A 22,696-nucleotide genomic window follows, 5' to 3' on the forward strand; every position below is an offset into this window, starting at 1 on the left:
AAAAAAAAAATAGAAGAGGAAACCAAGGTCCTCAAATATCAACTGATTTGCCTAAGGTCTTCAGTTAGAAAGTGGCAGAGTCAAGTTTCCTGAATCTACTATTTCTCTTCTTTATTAATTTGGGAGGGCTACCAGAAAAGTGGGGCTACACATACGCACACACACACACACACACACACACACACACACACGCACACATACTCACTCGCACACGCTTACCCAACCTTACAGGGACTCCCCTGTCCAGATAGTTTTCTGGAACTGGATTCCATGTGTCTCCTACTACTTCTGTCAGGGAATCACTCAAGCCAACATATGAGCCAGCCCCAGAACAGACACATGCTAGGCAGTGCCTGGCTGGGACTGCTTCCACCCCCACCCTCACACTGGTCTCTGTGATGACGGAGCCTGAGAGGCAATCCTGGTCCCATTGCCAGGGTTACCAGCCACAGATTCCCTTCCATCATGTTCCTACCCCAACATCTCCCCCCACACACACACCTTCTTTAATAGCCCAGAAATCTCTGTTAGGAGCTCCCTTAGGGCCATGAGAGACTCCAGGAGGGCTGAGTCAGGTCCTGAGCCAGCTGGACCCGGGCTCTATTTCTGACACTGACACCGAGGGACAGGTGGTGGGTAAGCCGGGTGTCCTCCCCTAAGTTATGCTCAGAAGGAAGGGCTGTAACCCCAGATGGCCCCTCAGCCTGGAATGTAGGTGCGGTCATGTTTCTCCACTTTATATTTTTAGTGTGTACCTCCTTTGGGAGCAGTGAGATCCACACATTTGCCATTGGCTGTGTAAAGTCCCATTTCCTCTTGCAAATGTCAAGTGTTATCCTAAGTTATAGTTCATCCTGTCCTTACCTTTTGCAACTACAGAGTCTTTGTTGATCGAATCATCACTGCCTGAATCATAATTCACATTGTGTTGAACACAAATTAGTCAACATCTCGTCACGCAGTTCAACAATTAAGTCAGAATTTATTGACTGTTCAGCACTGTGACATTGTCATTAGTCACCAAGAACACAGCACAGGAGGGATTACACAGAAATCATCATATTTTTCTAATTTCCATCCTGTTTTACTGGACCTAACTCCTATTTACATATCTAATTTAATCTAGTCAATCAACCTTTGAGGTGAATATTAAAGAAAAAGCTAAATACATGTCAAAACTTTATAACAGACATGTCCATATATATGTGGGAACTGATTAAAAAGCAGATGTCTGGGCCATGTGTGCTGGTTCATGCCCATAATCCCAGTACTTTGGGAGGCCAAGGCAGGAGGATTGCTTGAGCTCAGGAGTTCAAAACCAGCCTGGGCAACATAGCGAGACCTCGTCCCTAAAAACATTAACCAGGCATGGTGGCATGTGCCTGTAGTCCCAGCTACTCAGGAGGCTGAGGCAAAAGGAGCACTTGAGCCCAGGAGTTAGAGGCTGTGGTGAGCTGTGATTGTGCCACTGCACTCCAGCCTGGGTAACAGAGTAAGTGAGACTTCAACTAAAAAAATCAAACAAACAGATTTCTTTGACCTTTGGGGAGGATTTTTTAAAGTTTTATGCAGAACATAGAAAAGTGATATTAGATGATTTTGCAACATACAAGATTGATTGTTTTCACTTGATTCATTCATTCACTTCAGTAATATTTATTTAGCACTTACTATATACCAGGCACTATTAAAGGTCTTGAAATAAATCAGTAAACAGAGCAGATGAAGGTCCCTGCCCTCATGCAATTTACATTTTAGTGGGGGAGGCAAAAAATAAGCCAGAGGCATAATGAATAAGTAAAGTATGTAGTATGTTAGAGGATAATAACTGCTAGTTGAAAAAAAAAAAAGTGGCATAGTGTGAGGGAAATATGGTTGAAATTTTAAATAGGGTGGTCGTGGAAGTCCTGGTTGAGCAGGTGCCACTTCAGCAAAAACCTCACAGAGGTGAGAGTGTGAGCTCTGTGACTATCTGGGGAAGAGCATATCAGACAGAAAACAGAGCCATGCAAAGGCCCTGAGGTAGGGTCAGCATGCTTGAAGTACAGAAAGGAGGAGAGTGGGCCTGGAACAGAGAGGAAGGGGCAGTAAGTGTAGGCAATTTTTTTCCATGGAGTTTTGCTAAAAAGGGGAGCAAATTAGTGGAATGGGACCTAGCCAGGGAAGTGAGATGAAGAAAAAGAATTTTCATTTTTAAAATTTTGTTTTATTTTAAGATGGAAGAAGGAACAGCATGTTCATAAGAATGCCCACAATCTTTGTGTTTGGCTTTAAGGACACTGTTTATATTCAGATTAGCTCTTGCTCAAACATACCTGTTTCATCTTTGGTACCATGATTTCTTGTTTGGGAATTGTTAGTAAGTTCATCTAAGATATAGGCTATGGCAGATAGTGTCAACTACTTACTGAGCTGTTAGTAGCAGACAGATTATATTATTTTTAGAATCCTTTCTCATGAGGTAACATGCTCAGAGAGGTTAAATAATTTATCTGTTGTCACACAGCTGGTAGAGGTAAGGCTGAAACTCAAAACCAGCTTCTGGCCTATAATGTCATTTAAGGCCCTGATAGCAGTGCTGACAATCAGTGGGGGAAAACTGAGAGACAGAAATCAATAAAGGATGTGGAGGAGGGATACCAAAGAGAGGAAGAAAGAGAGGAGGGCAGTGGGAGATCTGGGAGGCAATGCAGGAATTAAAAGAATTATATGTAAAATCTAATAAATAATGTTTGGAAAGTCAACCCTTCCTTTAACTTAATAATTCATATGAAGTATTTAACACCATGCCTGGCACACACCGTCATCTCCCAATGGGTGTTAGCCGCCGTCATCATCCTTCCCCTCCTCAAATGTCCATCATGAGCCCTGCCAGCCCAAAATGTTATGGTCAATCAGATTATTAAAAATTGTGTGTTTCTGCACCCTTGTCCTGTACTATCCTAAGCATGTTTCTATTTTAACCCTAGCTTTACCACTCATCATTAGTTTAACAAGGATTTATCAAGCACCTACTGCATGCCAGCACACATTATTGCTTGTTTCCCCTGGAAGTATAATTTAGCTTTCCATCCCAGGAACGTAGTGCTCAGATACTTCTAGGTGAATAAATAAATGGTGAATGGGGTGCCCTTTGACTTTCTGCTCTTAGGAGTTTGTCTTCCTCTGGGCACTTTTTCTGCCTTTAGTCATCAGATCCGTTTAGTCATCAGATCCGTAGTGGCCATGTTACAAGCAATCTCATGGACCTGAATTCAGCCAGTGCTCAGTCCGCACAAGGTAGCTTGGCATAGCTAATCAGAAGCTTTTTCTCTATCTGGACTTCTTTTTGGTACTTTTTATGTCTCTACCCAAATACATTATCTTCCTTCATTCTGAATAGCCAACAGCATTTCAGCCTCTGTTCAGAGCACAAGGAGTCCCCTTCTCTCTCTCAAGATTACAAGACACAGAACCTTCTGCAGCCTTTAGTGATAGCCATGGAACCATAGCATTAGAGCTGAGGAAACTGGATTTGGACTGGGCGAGTGAGTAAACGGGTGGTCTCAGGGATCCTGACACAGGACACCCCCAGGTTAGAGCACACAAGTAAAAGTCACCCACTGGATCTCCCCAGGCAAGACCATGGAGGGGTGCATCCATGCAGTTGTTTCAACACAAGTGCAGCCATTGGCCAAGTAACCGTGTATTTTGCTGTGCTCCACATGGACACGTTTTCTAGTGTAAACCTTCACTCTCTACTCCTGACCCCTCTCAGGTCACTCTGACGGCTGAGACCTCATGCAGCTACGTTTCCTGGCCCCGGAAGAATCTCCACCTGCTTCTGACCAAAGAGCGATACATCTCCCGCCTCTTCTCAGTGCTGCTGGGCTATGACATCTCAGAGAAGCTCTACACTCTCAATGACAAGCTCTTTGCTAAATTTGGGCTGCGCTTTGACATCCGCCTCCCCAGTCTCTACCTCGTCCTGGGTCCTACTGCCTCAGATGTAGGGCCCGAGTCTGAGAAGGATGATGAGGAAGTCTGTGAGCCAGCCCTGTCCCCTCCTCAGGCCGTGCCCACATCTGTCCAGCAAACACCCCCTCACTCTCCCCCTCCAGCTGCCACCAACCTTCCTGCACCTCCTTTCCGGGCCAGGATGTCCAGACCTGACAGCGGCATCCTGGGTGAGGACTCCACCAGTCTGGTGCTGGAGGATTTTGAGGAAGTGTCAGGATCAGAATCGTTTATGGATTATAGGAGTGATGGGGAGTACATGAGGTGAGGGGAGAACTAACACGGGCACAGTCTCCGGCTCAGGATCCTATGTAAGTACTCAGAAGGCAGCTCCACACATTCCTGCCAGCAGCTGGCCTTCACTCAGCTCGCTAGAGCAGAAACCGTTCTGCAGAGCATCTCTCATAGGACTCGCAGAAAGTGACATTAACCCAACCTTGTGGGTAGCAGCTCACCGAGGTTGTGCGAGGCATGAAGGGATTTTAAAAACTCATTCATTAGCTGATCCCGTTTTGGAAGGTGGACTGGTAGACATTTTGTGCAGGCAGGTGGGTGACTAAATTTTTTTTTGCAAGTTTGTGCTAATAGCTAAGGCCACATCTGGGGCTAAAGGGAATTTTATTTGTGTTGGGCATTTTAAAGGAAACAGAATGCTGGCAGGGTTCTAATTCCTGTTGACTGTCTCCGTAGCACAGACAGTTCTGGAAAGCAGTTGTTGTTTAGCCTGGACTGGGCAAGTTATCTCTGTTAAAATTGCATAAAAGGCTTGTGATTACAGGCTAATAACTCTGGGAGGAAAATGTCCCCATCTTGCTTTCTTCTCCCCTATTGGAAAATGCATTTGTTGATCATTTGGGCTGGATACTGCTCTGATTAAATGTTACTACAGTTGGATAGACATATAGCAGCCTGGCTTTCCCTGGCTACCCACACCTGTGGGAGGTAAGATGGGCATGAATCCGAGCAGGTCTAACAGTGCACGCAGGATTTCCCTCACAGGGTGTTCCTAAGAGAGTAAACAAAAAAGGCTATACTCAGTAGTTCTGGTAAACTGGCTTCATGTTCCCCTGGCTACTCTCACAATGCTGTTACATTTTTCTCTGGAACTTCACCCCACCATGATAGAGGCCTGGCTTTTCCCGAGGAAAATTCTATCATTCCTGATGTGAAAGGCATTTTCAGGTGTCGGAGGCCCTAAGAGACCCACCATTCTTTGGGAAGCACCGACAAATTTCCCAAGAAACTAGGCGAGTAAGGAAGGCCTCCAGGGTGCACAAAGTGAACGAGTGAATGTCTGCATATGTTGAAAACAAGTTACAAAAATGATGAAAGAGAGGTGGGTGATAAGAGGTTGGATATTTGGCTTTAGAGATATGGAGTTTATCTCCTGTGATACTGGTGTCCTTAGACCCACCATTAAGCATAGCTGATAGCATCCCTCTACCACCCAGGGTCACTTTGTGGCTGCCATTCATTTGCATGGCCCCTCCCATCACCCCGTCCCATTGTGCTGCTGTTCACCATCCCACCATTCATCCCCATCTACACACACTAGACATATCCTCTGGATCCCTCTGTGTCCAGCTGTGCCCCCCCCACACACACTTTCTCATCAACTCATGGCAGCTCCCTGTTTTCTCACTTTGATCTTCCTGGTTTACTTCTCTTTTCCTGGTTCTATCTTGCCTTTTTCTTCTCTCTCTCTGACTTCTGCTCAGTCCTTGGTCGCCTCGATTTGCTGCTCAGAAGTATCCCTTTTCTTCTCAGTTCACTTATCCCTCCCATTTTTCCTCTATGTCTTCTCCCATTCCATCATTCATATATTTATCTCTGCTATTACCTTCTTTTTCTTTTTTTCATTTTCCTGCCTTGTTCTATTCACACTTCCTCCTAAACCACACTGTACCCCCATCTTATTAGTGTCCTAACTCTTCCAAGATTAATTCCTTTCCTTCTGCCTATAAAGAAAACCATTCAAGTGAAGGTGTGAAATCTCCAACTTTAGGAATGTTTTCTAAACATTAGGAGGCAGGCTCCTGGTAAATAAGAAAGAAACCAGGACTGAGAGCCCAAGAGCTTCTGTGTCTGCCCCTGCTACTAATCAAATATGTGACCTTTTGCAAACCATACAACTTCATAGAATCTTACAGTCTTCATTTGAGCGTGTTGGACCAGCTGTCCCCAAAAGTCCTCCTGGATTGATGTGAGAAGGAGAAGGAGAGGAGGAAACGGAAAGCAGTCTGTTAGCAGCACAGTGGACACAAGCCCTGGGACACCTGAAGGTCTTTCAGCAAGAACTCTGCTGTTTTTCACTATGATTTCTTTGACCACTTAGGACTGTCCTCCTCCCTCGTGGTGAGGGATCCTGAATGACTACAGTTCCCTCTATTCTGTACCTGTGGAGAATCTATCACCTTTCACATGATTGCAGTGCAAACATTTTATGTGAAGGGAGGTCACAACTCTGTCTCTAAGTCCTCAACATTTAATAATATCCTATGAAATAACTATTTCCAAATCCAGACTTTTCTGAAACTCAGGATGAGAAAACTACTGATGTCACTCACTTTCTAAAACACAGATATTTTCAATATAAAGAGAGTAGGGTTTTTGTGTTTGCTTAAGTAATAGAAAGGGAAAAAAATACACTGTTTACTTTCAAGCCACAGAGTTTTCAGAACAACTTGAAAACATGATCAAATTGGCCAAGTTTTAGATGGTTCCCAAAGTAGTCTATGATCATAGTATAATTTAACCTGAGATATTTTTCTGAGACTGTGTTTTGAGATGTTTGGTTTGACTTATTTACCATTAAACTCCTTATACAATTATTGCTGTGATGAATAAGCATATTCTCTTATGATTGGTAGCAATTTACTATCATTTCCTTCATAAAGTAGGACACAATTCATGTCTATTTCCTGGCTCTTTAGTTACCAAAATGTTAAGCTCATTGCTATTTGTCCCAGCACAGCACTTACGTAAGAGGCATGAAGCTGGCTGAATTCTGCATTGTTAGAAATGACACAGCCTCATCACATTGACACCAGTGCTTGCCTCTCACACTAATCCAATTTAAGACCAAACAAAAAAGCCAGAGCTTCCACTGGAGCTCTTTTGTGAAGAGAGTACACGTTTTTTGTCTGGTGGTGCCCAAAATTGAACCAAAAATGTGTGTTACATCTCTTAACAGGCAAAGCAGTGCTGCAGGATAGCGTATTTATGCAGGGTCTTCCCGCCTACCCCGCATTATCCCCTTCACTAGAAAATTCCATTTAATTCTGTGGGCCTTCTCCATGATGTTTCATTCTGTGTCTTACTTGTGAGATGTACTTGATGAATGAGAAATGCATCTCTGAGTGGTCTGTTGAATTAATGAGTCTATTATCACAAATTGAAAAATTTGTCTAAAATTTGGACAATTTTAATTTGGTTTGCATGTTGTTCTGAAAACTTTAGGGTTTGGAAAGTAAAAGCTATATATTGTTTCTTTCTCTATTATTTAAATAAACAAATGATAAACAGATTAAAATATGGAGGACATTTGTGGTCAGGGAAGGAGCCCAGGATCAGGACCTAGCATAAGGGTCAGAGAATCAATTCAGCAAATATTTATTAATTATCTATTAGTAATATATATTCCAGGCATGGTGCTAGCTAAGCACATGATAAATCGTTGAAAGAATTAAAGATACTTAATCTGCAAGAAAAGGGCAAGTATAATATTTTCAAATTTTAAAAAGAAAGGGAATTGGAATTTATCTTAATTTGGTAGTGTTTTGTGGGCAGAAACTGAATTAAAGGCTGAAAGTTATAAGGAGAAGAACTTCAGCTTAGTACTAATAATGGATTGCTCATGAGGTATTGAGTTACTTATCACTGGAAGGGTTCAATCAGGGACCAGAAGAAACCTTTTCAGAGACTTTATAAGGTGATTCAGACTGGGAAAATGATGTCTTATATAATTGCTATTGAGGTGCCTTCTAACTCTATGATTCTGTGGTTCTAAGATCTGGACTCTAGCCCTGCCACTTAAATACCATCAAGAGCAGATTCCTCATCAGCAGAACAGGGTTTATATGACTCTGTCTACCTCACCCAGTTGTGAGGAGTAGTTATGATAAAGGCAGTTTTTTAGTTATAAAGCACTAGTTAAATGTGTAACATATTTTAAAGTTCTATTGTGTGTATGAATTGTTTAGCAGTGTTCTATCTCTTTTTTTTTTTCTCTCTCTCTCCTCCTCCCCCTTGCTCATCTCTCTCTCTCTCTCTTTGCCCTCCTTCTCCCCTCCACACCTTTTGTCAGAGATACATGATGTTGCCTCCTATTTCCCCCAGTTTGGCTTTTCGGGGAAGGTGGAAGTGGCAGAATTCCCTGACAACAGAAGGAACAGCAAAAAGATGGAGGCCAAAAGCAAGCAGGCTAACTCCTTAGTCCCCGAATAACTGAGGGTCCTACTTCAGACTGTTTTCCTTTGTTTAGGGGAGACAGAGTACAGTCACACTGTAATCAAGCTCTGTCCCTCAGAAGTGACTGAAGGTGCTTTGGTAGCTGACTGTACTGGTAAACCGCACTTTTCTAACAGAACCACTGGAAGGACTGCAGGGACAGAAAGCTTGTTCTCGAAAGTGGCATAGCCAGAGCAAAGGTCTGTGGATGGTAGTGCCAGCTCTACCTGCCACAGGTTCTGTGTGTCAGGTAGGTTAGAGGCAGCAGTTTCCTCCCTGTTGTCTGGGTCACAGTAGCCTGAGGGTACCCTGCAACCCTCTGCTTCAAGATCATTCTTTTATGTCTGTTTTATGGCCTCATTTTCCTACTCTTCTTTTTGTAAAAATAGAAGTCAAGAATTTTGCAAAATGTACGATTTTTCAGTATAGGTTTTTGTTTTTTCTTTAGCTCATTCATTTGGATTAGATAGAAAGTAGAGTTCTATACTGTTCATAGGAAGTTGATCTCTTGGTCTCCTCACCTATAAAATGGGAGAATTGGACTAGATAGATTTCTGGAATGAAATTATTCAAAGGTGCTTCTGCCCCTACCATGTCAGGCATGGGGTACAGTTAAAACACTGAGAATTGGTAAAGGAAAAGAAAAAACTGAAAAGAACTTGCGAAGTTAGGTAAGCTATCTGGAGCCATAGTGCTGAAATCCTTCCTCTTTTTCTTTCCACAGCTTCTAGAACTCCTCTCCAGAGCTACTCTCAAGTTGTGTCCAGGGGCCAGGCCCCTTTGGCTCCAATCCACACTCCCGAACTTTAAGGATCATTGGACTGTCCTTTTCTCTGTGGCCAGTGCCGCTCTCTTCCGTGTTTACAGGCACACCCCTCTTCTCACCCACTGGAAGGCTCCCAGGCAAGGGGAGTGGGCACGGATGGTGGCTCCATGGTCGATACACCAGGGCCCCTGAGTGATTTTGAGAAATCCACCCTCACAAGCCTTCCTTCCAGGAGAAGGCATCCAAAGTGCATGCACAGAAAAGCCATCCTTTACTAGCTGCAGAATCTTGGGCAAGTTATGTAACCTCTCTGAGCCTCATCTGTCAAGTGGGGATTATAAAACCCACCTCACAGGGTTGTTGTGAGGATCAAATGAGTTGATTTAAGTAGGGCACCTAGGACATGTTGTGGCACCTAGTAAGCACTAAATAAATCAGTCAGCTCCTTTCCCTGTGTTGTTTCTTTGAATTGTCTGAAAGGATCAATGGAGTCAGCTATACAAGAAGTTTTTTCATTGGTGGTCATTTTTTAATTTGCCAATTAAGATTCAGTTCATGGAAGTGGAAATTTCAACATTGAGTTTTCCCTTAGATTTTTAAGTTCAGCTTAAAATTCTTATTCTGTTGATGAACCAACCAAGTATTAAACAATGGTTTTTAGAGAGGTTTTTATAAACTAAGTTAATTAGGTTTCCTTAAACATTTAAAGATGACTTTATAAATATGTTTTATTTCTTTTTTTGCTAAATACTTCAACTTATATTACAGTTATCTATTGTTGTATAGTATCTGTCTCTAAAACTGATTTTAAATAGTCACAATAATTTATTTTACTCATGTAAGTGGGACTTGACTGGGCTCAGCTAGGTGGTTCTCAAGGTTTTTCATGCTGTTCTGATCAGATAGCTGCTGGTGCTGAAGTCATCTCAAAGACTTCTTCACTCACCTGTCTGGGCCCTGGCCTGGGAAGACTCAAACAGCTGAGGGCTAGAATAGCTGGGGATCCTTGGGCATCTCTCTCTCTCTCTCTCAGTAGTTTGCTTTTCTTGTTTGCTGTGTGCTCTGTTGTATGAATGTATCACAATTTATTTATCCATTCTACTATTGATGGACATTTGGATAATTTCTAGCTTGGAGGTGACTATGATAGTGCTGCTATGAACATTCTTGTACATATCCCTTGGTATACATATGTGTACATTTCTTAGGCATATACCTAGGAGTGGAATTATTCAGTTATTGGGAATGTATATGTTCAACTATAGTAAGTACTGCCAAACAGTTTTCCTAAGTAATTGTGCTAATTTACATTTCCACTATCAGTGTATGAGAGTGCCAGTTTTTCTCATCTCTTTAATAGCTGACATTGCCTTTTGGTGTTTTTTCTTCATTTTAGCCATTTGGGCATATGTGGTAGCATATTATTGTGGTTAATTTTTACTTCACTGATGAATAATAAGGTTGAGTAGATTTTTCTTTCTATTTCTTTTCTTTTTTTTTTTTTTTTTTTTTGACCACATATGAATAATTTCTATTGTGGAGTGTATATTCTAGTTTCTTGTCTATTCCTCCTTATTTGTATGCTTTTTCTTATTGACTTAAAATAATTTTTTAAAATATTCAGGTTAAAAGTTCTTTGTTGAGAGCCGGGCTCAGTGGCTCAGCCTGTAATCCTGCGCCTTGGGAGGCTGAGGTGAGTGAATTGCCTGAGCCCACGGGTTCGAGACTCACCCAGGCAACTTGGTGAGACCTCGTCTCTACAACAAATCAAAAAATTAGCCGGGTGTGGTAGCGCGCACCTGTAGTTCCAGCTACTTGGAAGGCTGAGGCGGAAGGATTGCCGGAGCCCAAGCAGGTGGGCGACAGAGTGAGACTCCAACTCTAATCTGGGCTACAGAGTGAGACTCCAACTCAAAAAAAAAAAAAAAAAAGTTATTTGTTGAGCATATATATGTTCAGATATATTCTCCTACTTTAAGGAATTTTTTTCTCTAAATGGTGTCTTTCGATAGATGTAAGTTCTTAATTTCAATGTAGTAGTTTATCAATCTTTTCCATGTGATTAGTGCGTTCTGTGTCTCTGAAGAGATTCTGCTGTGTTACCTTCTAGATATTTTATTATTTTGCATATCACTGTTAGACCTACAGTAATCTGGATTTGGTTTTTGTGTATGGTATGAAGCAAGGGCCAGTCAAGAATTAATTGGCCAGGCTCCATGGCTCAGCCTGTAATCCTAGCACTCTGGGAGGCCTAGGCGAGTGAATTGCCTGAGGTCATGGGTTGAGAACAGCTGGGACAACTTGTCGAGAGCTCATCTGTACAATAAGATAAAAAAAAAAAAATTTAGCCAGGTGCAGTAGCGTGTGCCTGTAGTTCCAGCTATTTGAAAGGCTGAAGTGGAAGGATCGCTGGAGCCCAGCAGGTCAACGCTGGAGTGGCTGTGAGTGTGCCACTGCATTCCAGCCTGGGTGATGGAGTGAGACTCCAACTCAAAAAAAAATTATTCTTTTCCATGTGGATATTCATTTGGCTGAGCACTATTTACTAAGATGATTATCCTATCCCCACTAGTGTTTTGTGTCCCCTTTGCACAAATCAAATGTTCCTATATTTGTAGGTCTGTTTCTGGATTTTCTATCTTGTTCTACTGGCTTTGTTTTCTGTCCTTTGGCAATATGACCTGGTTGTCATTATTGTAAGTTTTTTTTTTTTTTTTAGTTGGAATCTCACTCTGTCGCCCAGACTGGAGCACTCCCGACCACTGCAGCCTCCACCTGCCGTGCTCCGGTGATCCTTCCGCCTCAGCCGTCCAAGTAGCTGGAACTACAGGCATGTGCTACCACACCCGGCTAATTTTTGGTTTATTGTAGAGACGAGGTCTCGCCAAGTTGCCCAGGCGGGTTTCGAACCGGCTCAAGCATCAAGCAATTCACTCACCTCAGCCTCCCAAAGCACAGGATTACAGGCTGAGCCACCAAGCCCGGCCTGTTGTAACTTTTTAATAAGTTTTGATTTCTGGTAGTTTTCTTTTTTTTTTTTTTTTGAGTTGGAGTCTCACTCTGTCGCCCAGACTGGAGTGCAGTGGCTGCTCCCGGCCACCTCAGCCTCGACCTGCCGGGCTCCGGCGATCCTTCCGCCTCAGCCTTCCAAGTAGCCAGAATTACAGGCATGCGCTACCACGCCCAGCTGATTTTTTGATTTATTGTAGAGATGAGGTCTCACTGCCCAGGCGGGTCTGGAACCCGTGGGCTCAGGCAATCCACTCACCTCAGCCTCCCAAAGGCGCGGGATTACAGGCTGAGCCACCAAGCCCGGCTTCTGGTAGTTTTCAAACTTTGTCCTTCCTCAAGTCATGGTTATTCTTGGTCTTTCTTTTTGTAACTCCATATAATTTCAGAATCAGCTTGTCAATTTTGACAAAAAATAAATAAACCCTGCTGGGATTTTGCTAGAATTGCATTCACACTATGGATTAAGTCAGTACAGAATTGTTATCTTTACAATAGTTTTTCAATCATGAATGTAGTTTTGCACTTCATTTATTTGGGGCTTATTTATTTTCTCTTAGGAGTATTTTGTAGTTTACCATGTAGATGTATGGCAGTTTTTAAGGATTTATTTCCAGATATTTGATCTGATTGTAAATGCTACCATCTTTTTACCAATATTTTTAACTTTTTAATTGTTTATTACTGCTATATATAAATACAGTTGATTTTTGTATCTTAAAATTCCATCTAGTGATCTTGATAAATTCACTTATAAATTCTAGTCATTAATACATAGAGTCTTCAGGATTTTCCATAGATACAATTATGTCATCTGTAAATGACAGTTCTGTTTCTTCATTCCTGTCTTATACCTTCCTCCTCTGCCTCCTCCTGCTCTTCATCTGTCTCCTCCTCTTCCTTCTTCTTTTGGTGCCTTGTTGCACTGGCAAGGACCTTCAGTCTAAGGATTAATAGAAGTGGTGATGGAAATTATCCTTCTCTCATAGCTGACCTCAAGGAAAATATTTTCAGTATTTTATCATTAACATGATGTGTGCAGTTAGGTTTTTTTTTTTGTTGTTGTTGTTTTAAGTTGGATTCTCACTCGGTTGCCCAGACTGGAGTGCAGTGGCCACTCCTGGCCACCGCAGCCTCGCCTGCTGGGCTCTGGTGATCCTTCCGCCTCAGCCTTCCGAGTAGCCGGAATTACAGGCATGCACTACCACGCCCGGCTGGTTTTTTGATTTATTGTAGAGATGAGATCTCGCTGCCCAGGCGGGTCTCGAACCCGCGGGCTCAGGCAATCCACTCACCTCAGCCTCCCAAAGGCGCAGGATTACAGGTTGAGCCACCGAGCCCGGCTGTAATTAGGTTTTTATAATACTCCTATCAGATTAAATAAGTTATCATCTATTCCTGTTGTGCTAAATTTTTGAAATAATGAGTGAATACTGAATTTTAGCAAAGGTTTTTCTGTATTTATTGAGATTTTTCTCCTTTATTTTGTTAACGTGAATTACATTAGTGGATATGTGAATGTTAACCTCACATTCCTAGAATAATTCCAACTAAGTCCTGGAATAAATCCAACTTTATTATGATCTATTTCCCTTTTTATGAGTTCTGGACTTGGTTTGAAAGTATTTTGTTTAGGATTTTTACATCTATGTATTTTGTAATATCATTGTTAGATGTTGGTTTTAAGGTTGTGCTGGCTTTGTCAAAGGACTTGGGAAGCGTTCCCTCCCTCCTATTTTCTGGAATAGATCTCTAAACCAGAACATAGTTTTTTTGAAGCCCACCCCCACTTGCTTTGCTTTCTGCTCTCCCCTCCCTCTTCTTCACTCAGTTACTCATGCCCAAAACCTTGGAGTCTTTCAGTCCTGTTAGTTTCATCTTCAAATTGGTGTCATGTGTTGCTTAACGATGGGGATATGTTCTGGAAAATGCCTTGTTAAGCGAATTTGTCATTATGTGGGCATGATAGAGTGTCCTTACATGAACCCAGATGGTATGGCCTACTACACACTAGGCTATATGGCATGGCCTATTGCTCCTAGGCTACAAACCTGTATAGCATGTTATTGTACTAAATATTGTAGACAGTTGTAGCACAATGGTATTTATGTATCTAAACCTATCAACATGGAAGGGGTACAATCAAATACAGTATAAAAGAGAAAAAATAGTATTTGCAGGACTGGAAGTTGTTCTGAGTGAATCAGTGAGTGAATGGTGAGCGAATGTGAAGGCCTAGGACATTACTATATAATACTGTAGACTTTATAAACACTGTACACTTAGACTACACTGAATTTATTTGAAAATTTTTCATTCTTCAATAATAAGTTAACCTTGGCTTACTGTGATTTTTAAACTTCATAAACTTTGTAATTTTTCAACTTTTTGACTCTTGTAATAATACTTAAGATACAAACACATTGGACAGCTGTACAAAAATAGTTTCTGTCTTTATATCCTTACTCTATAAGCTTTTTTCTATTTCTAAAATTTTTGACTGGGCATGGTGGCTCACTCCTGTAATCCCAGCACTTTGGGAGGTCAAGGTGGAAGGACAGCTTGAGACCAGAATTTCAAGACCAGCCTGGGCAACATAGTGAGACCCCCATCTCTACAGTAAAAGAAAAATTAGTGAGGCATGGTGGACCATGCCTGTAGTCCAAACTGCTTGAGAGGCTGAGGCAGGAGGATCATATGAGCCCAGGAGTGTGAGGCTGCAGTGAGCTATAATTGTGCCACTGTACTCCAGCCTGGGCAAGAGTGAGACCCTGTCTAAAAAAATTTTTTTAGATTATTATTATTATTTTCTTTTTAAGTTTTTTTTTGTTAAAAATGAACACACACACACACACACACACACACACACACACACATACAGCTTAAGCCTACACAGGGTTGGAATCATCAATACTGCTATCTTTCACTTTCACATCTTGTCCACAGGACAGTGACACACATGAAACTGTCCTCTCCTATGATAGCAATGCCTTCTTCTGGAATACCTCCTGGAGGATCTGTCTGAGGTTGTTTTACAGTTAACTGTTTAAAAAGAAAAGTAGAAGGAGTACACTCTAACGATAAAGTATAGTATAATAAATACATAACCAGTGACATAATTATTACTATCATTATCAAGTATTATGTACTGTACATTATTGAGTGTGCTAGACTTTGATACGACTGGCAGTGCAGTAGGTTTGTTTACACCAGCATCATCACAAACGTGTGGGTAACACGTTGTGCTACTATGTTTTCAGGGCTACGACATCACTATGTCATAAGGGTGTTAGGAATTATTCAGCTCTGTTATAATCTTATGGGACCATTGTCATCTATGTGGTCTATTGTTAACCAAAATGTTATGTGGTGTGTGACTATATCCTGAATTCAACTCACCATCTCTACTGCCACCACTAATTTCAAGCCACCATTACTATGTACCTAGATTAACTTCAATAGACTTATAACTGGTCTCATGATTTACCAGTCCTTCCTTCCCATAAACTAGTCTACACGTAGTAAAGTAGTTATTTAAGCATGTGACATCTCATTACTCTCCAGCTCAAAATTTCACATGACTTCCTATCACACTTAGAATAAAATCTAAACTTCTTACATTGTGATATTACAGGATTGACTTATTATTACTTAGTTTAGCACAAAGGTTTATTTCTAGATCTCTGTCACTCATAAAGGCAACCCTTTTTCACATTGCAACTCAGTGTGATTCAGCCGACTTTGACCATGGGGCTCTGTCATCAGAAGGAGGAAACAGCTTGACATTCCTGTGCTAGCTCTCCAATGTTTTGGTCCACAAGTGACACAGTCACTTCTGCCCACAGTCCACTGACTCGAAACAGGCACATGGACTCACTTAATAATCAACTTTGAGCTTTGTGGATAAGAGTCTGGGAATGTGGAGAAGCAGGTGGCATGCCTGATGAGAACTGCTCTTCTTGCCACTTTGGACCCACAAGGCCCTACCTACCTGTCTCTCCAATCATATCTCATTCAGCTGTCATCCACACACATCCTATCCCGGCCTTGCGAGTCTTTTTACTGTTTCTCAGGTGTACCTTTTTGTCTGGAACTTCGCTCATACCTTCTCTTGGCTGGCTTCTGCTCATTCAGTTCTCTGCTCAGATGTCACTAGCCCAGCTAAGATACCTACCTCACCTCACCATCATTCTCTGTCCTCTTATCCTGCTTAAACTTTCAGAACCCTGTTTTCTCTTTCCTCTCCTTTTAGGATTCCAATTATGTACTTGATAGAACTTCTCAGTGTGTCTCATATGGCTCTTATGTTCTTTCCCCATTTTTCGGAAATTATATTACATATTTATTCTGTCTCTTCCATATATATTTCACCATAGAAGGTCCCTGGTTGTTTTTGTTTTTTTTTTTTTTTGAGCTGGAGTCTCACTCTGTCACCCAGACTGGAGTGCAGTGCCGCTCCCGGCCACTGCAGCCTTGACCTGCTGGGCTGTGGTAATCCTTCTGCCTCAGCCTTCCGAGTAGCCGGAACTACAGGCGTGTGCTACCACACCCGGCTAATTTTTGATTTATTGTAGAGATGAGGTCTTGCCAAGTTGCCCAGGCGGGTCTCGAACCCACGGGCGCAGGCAATCCACTCACCTCAGCTTCCCAAAGGTGCGGGATTACAGGCTGAGCCACCGAGCCCGGCCCCTGCCAGTCTTGAAAGATTCAGCATCTCTCCTGTCAACCCTTGAGGGCTGTTGTGGTGAGTAAATGAAGCAATAAACAAACAACATAAAAGTTGTGCTTTTGACATCTAATGATATTTGTAAAGACAAAAGATATTTGAATTTCAATATAATTTTAGGTAAATTTGTGGGTTTTAAAAATAAATCACATCTTTATATATTTAAAAAATACATGTACACACAGAGCATTTTACTTATTTACAGAAAATCTTGGCATGATATGGATTTGTAGACCTCTGACAACAACTCTCCATTAAAGATCTACACACAAAAAAGAAAATACGTGGGTTATAACTTAATATTTTTAGCAATAATGTCAGACAGACAGTTATATTTGCTCCAAGGAGAAAACAGTAATTGCTCTTTTATCTCACAAATACTCCCTGAATGTCCACGGCTATCAAACAGTCAAAACTCTGCCGGACGCTACTGGTCTCTGCCCTCAAGGAGCGCAAGATCTGTCATACAAGTGACAGGCCTCCTCTTCACTCCCCACCAAGGCCTTACTGGGTCAAGCTCCCTGGACCTGACTCCTCTTTTTCCAGACGACTCCTCAATCCCTTGTATAAATAGGCCTCTATGGCTCATAGTTGAAGGTGAAGCTAGATCCCTGATGCATACACAAATAAGCACTCTGCCAGTCTGTGTGAAGAGCATGGCACTATGGTTGAAACTACTACCTGAGCTATGGAGGTTCATCAGCCGATGTTACTGCCTATTGCTGAGATCAGGACGGGATCATGGAGAAGTTGACTTTGAACTGTGCCTTAAAAGACAGAGTTTGGAAAGATAGAATCAGTCCAGGTAGAAGAAAAGACTGTCTCGGTGGCCAGCTATAGAATCTGAGCTCTAGTGGAAAGGCAAAAGGAAGTGAGCAGGGAAATGGTGCACTCAGGGTGGTGCTTATGGAAAGTTGCATCTGGCAGAGTGTAACTGTTTCATAAATATGCAGGCGCTGATGGACTTGAGTAGAGACAACAAAGCCAGGGGCCAGCTGAGGCACTTGGAATGGTCACTGAGCCTGTGAGGTAGCAAGACCCAGAACCAGGTGATGGTGACAGAAACAGAAACAGAGGCAAAATCCCAAGTCCCATGAAAGACCTTGGGAAGAATTGCCTGGGAAGGGAAATTGAGTTCACCTCAGAGGTTCTGCCCCATCTTCTCTTTTATTCTTTTTTTTTTAAATAAAGGCAAGCTCTCGCTATGTTGCCCAGGTTGGTCTCAAACTCCTGGACTCAAGCAGTGTCCCACTCGGCCTTTTAACGTACTGGGATTACAAGCATAAGCCACTGCACCTGCGCCCCCCCCCCCCTTTTTGCTTGACACGCTGGTTTCCTGCAGTCTCCCACACAGATCTTGAAGTAGACATGTGAGCAATGCTGTCAGCAGTCTCACTTCTAACTGTCATTAAATTGTACGCTGGCATGTACCTCCTACTCAGAAATGTACCTGGAGATCATGAGACTTTATTTCACTTTTGGTTCAATTCTCTGACATGATCCTTCCCAAAACTGTCCCACAGCCATTCACACATGATTACCAACTGTCGCATGAGTGCTTCACTCCCATAGGGAAAGGTCAGGACATAGTTGGTACACAAATCAGATTAGTCCAGCCTGCAAATGCAACCTTTGCCCAGTAGCCTAGAGTTACCCTCTACCCCTTGGCACTCAGCCCTGGAATCCTGTTCATCCCTCAAGGCTAGTGGACACATGTCCACTCCCTTCCCACTTTCTGCCCACCATCTACTCCATCCCTGTGAGCATGGGCCAATCCCATTCAGGACTTAGAGTCCTCTGGGACCATCTGCCTCAGTTCTCCTCTCTCTCTAAGCACTTGAGGGCTGGGGGATACTTAGTTACTGCTGTGGCCCCAGCATGTCACACAGTGACACAGTGCGGCATGTAGCTGGTAATTCTTAAATGTTTGTTAAACTCATCTGCTGTTAGTAGAATGATTCAGGCACCCCCTTTCAACATGGGCAAGGTTAACACTTGTGATTTTAGAGACTTCTAGTTCTACATTCTTTTGCCTGTTTTCAATCCAGGAGGGAAAGAGGCCAGTTCAGAGCCTTATAAAGGGACTAGGCTGGAAGGAACAGATCTCAGGACATTTTGAAGAAATTGAGAGGTAGTGTCTACATGTAAATCATGTATTGGGTGGAAGGAAGAAAATGACTTTAAAAAAATTTTTTTTAGCAGTGACGGTCTGAGTCAATGATGACTCAGGCTTCAAGCTATTACCATTAAAAGAGGAAGGACAACTTTGGAGGAAGATATTGATTTGATTTTGGATGAACTGAGTTTGGACTATTGACAGGGCACTAAATGGACACATCAAGCAAGCAATTATGTTTCATAGATAGAGTGAAGGAATTTTAGGACCTTCATGGGGGCATGGAAGGACTCAGGTACTGGGACATTCTTATCACCTCCAAGCTCTCCTTAAGGGAAAGAAGCCAACCACCTCTGGGATGTGAGGGAGGAGCAGTGATGGTCATCCCAGGGTCTGAAGTGACCCAAGAGTGAGGATAGATATGTGTTTGAGGCTGGGAGGAGCAGTATATGTTACTTTCAGAATGTCAGATTTGGTATCACCCAGCAAGCAGGTCAAGGGCTGGGTGAAAATTCAGCAGTTAGGGAAGATGCATATTTCAATATACTATCCTTATATGCAGCCATAGCTTTCTCCTATAGTGATTTTAGAATGTTGAAATGACTACTCTTTTGGGCAGTAGGCTATGAAGGATAAAGCAGAAACAACACAGAATCAAGCAGAATCAAAAACAAAAGAGTCAAATCAGATGTGCGGCCTTTGCTATTAAAAAAAATGATGTGAAAAAATATCTGATCAAGAAAAACAATGATAAAGATGAGAGTAGAAATTAGCGAAATAGAGACAAGAAAACCAAAGCTGGCTCTTTGAAAACATCCACAAAATTGACAAATCTTTAGTCAGACTTACCAAGAAAAAAAAAGAGTTAAATTACTAAAGTCAGAAATGAGAGAGGGGACATCACTATTGATCTTACAGAAATAAAAAGGATTATACACATTCCCAGAAAGACAAAAACTACTGAAATCGACTCAAGAGAAAAAGAATGGATCTATAACAAGTGAGCAGATTAAATTAGTGAAAAATTACCTACAAAGAAAGGCCAATACTGAGATGGCTTCATTGGTATATTTCACCAATAAATTATGCCTTAGACGAGATCCAGCATGTTCTGGGTGGTATGACTGTAGACAAATTAAATCTTAGAAGAGAGAGTACTCCCTGGGACTATTTATTTGTTCATGTATTCATTTTCAAATGAATATTTGAGAACATACTGTGTGCTAGATATTAGGATTAAAACAATAAACAAAACATATTCCTTACTGGCAAGGAATTGTAGTCAAGGCACAATTTGTGAGCCACTGGCAAGGGAAGCTATTGTGAACTCATAGAGTCCTCACAGGACTTCATGGAGAGCTGGGTTTGTGTGCCAAGCAACTGCTTCTCCAACTGCAGTCACCCCCATCATACTCACACCTTCTCTCCCCTCTCCCCATCTTTTTTCTCCCTTTTAAAGCAGCCACCCCTGCTATCCAGAAATCAGTACACATATCCTCTTTGCAGTTAATCTCTCTGCAGTCTCTAGACAACCTCACAGCTGTAGGACACAGGAGTAGAAGGATTTCCCTAGGTCTATTCTCAAAGTGTGAATCATCAAACATCAAAAAAGGACACAAAGTCATTTTCTCCCTTATCAAGCCATCCTCATCTCTCCCTAGCATCTTGTGCTCTACATGTTGGGGACTGTGTTTCCAAAATGCTTCTGGAGATGGTCTCCCTCCTACCTGTCACTGTGCTGTGCCTGTGGGGGCCAAGCACACCCCAGTCTCTGGCATAAAAGGGCTAAGAAGCTGTAATCATCATTTGCTTGAAAATCTAGTGACACTTGACACCAACATGCCCCCTGGGGTCTAGTTATTTTCTGTAAGAAACACTTGCACCCCTCTCAAAGGCCCTGTAACGCTTTTCTCATCCTTCACAATCTTCTTCCTTAGCCAACTGAAGTTTCATCTGGGTTCACAGTCGGCTGCACCACACAAGTTTGGCTGGAATGCCCATCTCCTCTGGGGCCTAACAGGGAGTTGAAATCCTTCCTTGGCATGTGACCTGTGTTTGGCTCCACTCTTAGAAAGGCCCTGTTTGGTTTCCTGCTCTGCGATCACCAGTAATTAATGTTTTCTTTAACAAGGAGCCTGCATTTTTATTTTGCACTGGACCCTGCAAGTTATGTAGCCAGTCCTGCAGGGTTGCATGGAAGACCTTTGGGAGGGACTTTCCTGTCATGCTTCTGAGCCTGGTTAGAGCAGTTATGAATCACCTGACTTTGGGGACAGACAGCTGGCATTAGAATCTTGGCTCTTTACTTACTAGCCCTGTGATCTTAAAAGTTCCTCGGCCTCTCAATTCATTTATCTGTAAAGTGGAAGTAATATTAGCATGTGTATCACAGGCTTGCTGAAAGGATAAAACACGTTCGTGCATGTGAAACACTCAGAATGGTGCCTGGCACATAGGAAAAAGCTGTGCAGTGTTAGCTGCATTTGTGAGTGACTATTCCAAGGTCAGATTGCTCTGTCCCTCTCAGTGTGTGTCTTGCACATGGTGGTGAACCTGATGTTGAATTCATTCTGTAACAGTCTCTGTGCATTGAAGAGACTGGCAGCCGAGAGCTGTGAGCAATGTCGTGTGGAAAGGAGACTCTGGCCTTTGCCCTGCCATCAAGCAGAGTTCCTTGTCAGCTCTCCCTTTTCCCTGACCCCTCAGGCTTCTCAAAGAATGGGTCATGTGCCCCTGGGAAAGATGATTTCAAGTTCTACCTAGACCCAGTATAAATAACATTAACTCTCATAACGAGTTATGCATATTTTCTATTCTTTCAATCCACTGATTACAGATAGAAAAAAGTTTCTCTTCAGCACTGATACATTTTACCATCTCTCACCTAGCTGCTAATTTTCCCTTTTTGATAAAGAAAACAATAGCCACAGGACTTAGGGCCTTCAGTGGGCCACAGTATCTAGTTGGAATTTTAAACATTGTTATCGTCCACTGTTTTTATGTTAGGGTTAATTTATGAAAAGGGAAACTGATTTTCCATTTAAGGTATTGAGCTAAAGTTTCTGATCAGGAGAAAAATAACATGAGAGAGTTGAATGGTGCTTAAAAATAAGATGTTAGCAAAGAAACACAGGGCTGTGGCCAAAAGCAAAATGGAAAATATGAGGACTGTGGGAAACAGGTCAGGTCAGTGTAACACCAGTTAGCATCAGTGTCACACAGTATGATTTTGACACAGAAGCATGGTATGATCTGTACACACTGGAGAGAAAAGCGACAATCAGGAGGGAAACCTGGGAGAGAGGTACATGTTAAGCAATGCCTCTCAGGATGGTGAACAGAAGTGCAGCTTAATATAACCCAGGTAAAACTGCTCCTTGGGTGTTCTCACCAGGAACCTGGGTGGAGTAAGCAGGAAGAGTGAAGGAAAGAGAGGATTTGGTTTTGGAAAAATAGGAAGTTGTAAGCTTACATAATGGGTACTATGTGGATTCTTCAGACGTGACAGTGCAGACAGTTAAGCATCTCTGTGTACATTCACGTGGCATCATCTGTCCTTTTGGTTGCATCTCCACAGCCTGGACACAGGCCAAAGCTCTGCTGGTGTCCCAGGTGACTTGGCCCAGATGGAGTT

At 42.3% G+C, this 22,696-nt stretch overlaps 1 protein-coding gene across 1 annotated transcript in view; it reads left to right on the forward strand.

The window, feature by feature from the left end:
• Positions 1-9,664, forward strand: part of POPDC2 (popeye domain containing 2) — a 19,495-nt gene extending 9,831 nt beyond the window's left edge. The window contains exons 3-4 of the mRNA XM_008056050.2: positions 3,758-4,166; positions 9,170-9,664. Coding sequence (XP_008054241.1) covers positions 3,758-4,166; positions 9,170-9,255 — 495 coding nt within the window. The 3' untranslated portion in view covers positions 9,256-9,664. The remainder of the gene's footprint in view (positions 1-3,757; positions 4,167-9,169) is intronic.
• Positions 9,665-22,696: the final 13,032 nt, after the last annotated feature.

This window comes from Carlito syrichta, unplaced genomic scaffold (genome assembly GCF_000164805.1).
Source record: "Carlito syrichta isolate Samal-C Ts95f unplaced genomic scaffold, Tarsius_syrichta-2.0.1 Scaffold82995, whole genome shotgun sequence".
Taxonomy (NCBI): Eukaryota; Metazoa; Chordata; class Mammalia; order Primates; family Tarsiidae; genus Carlito; species Carlito syrichta.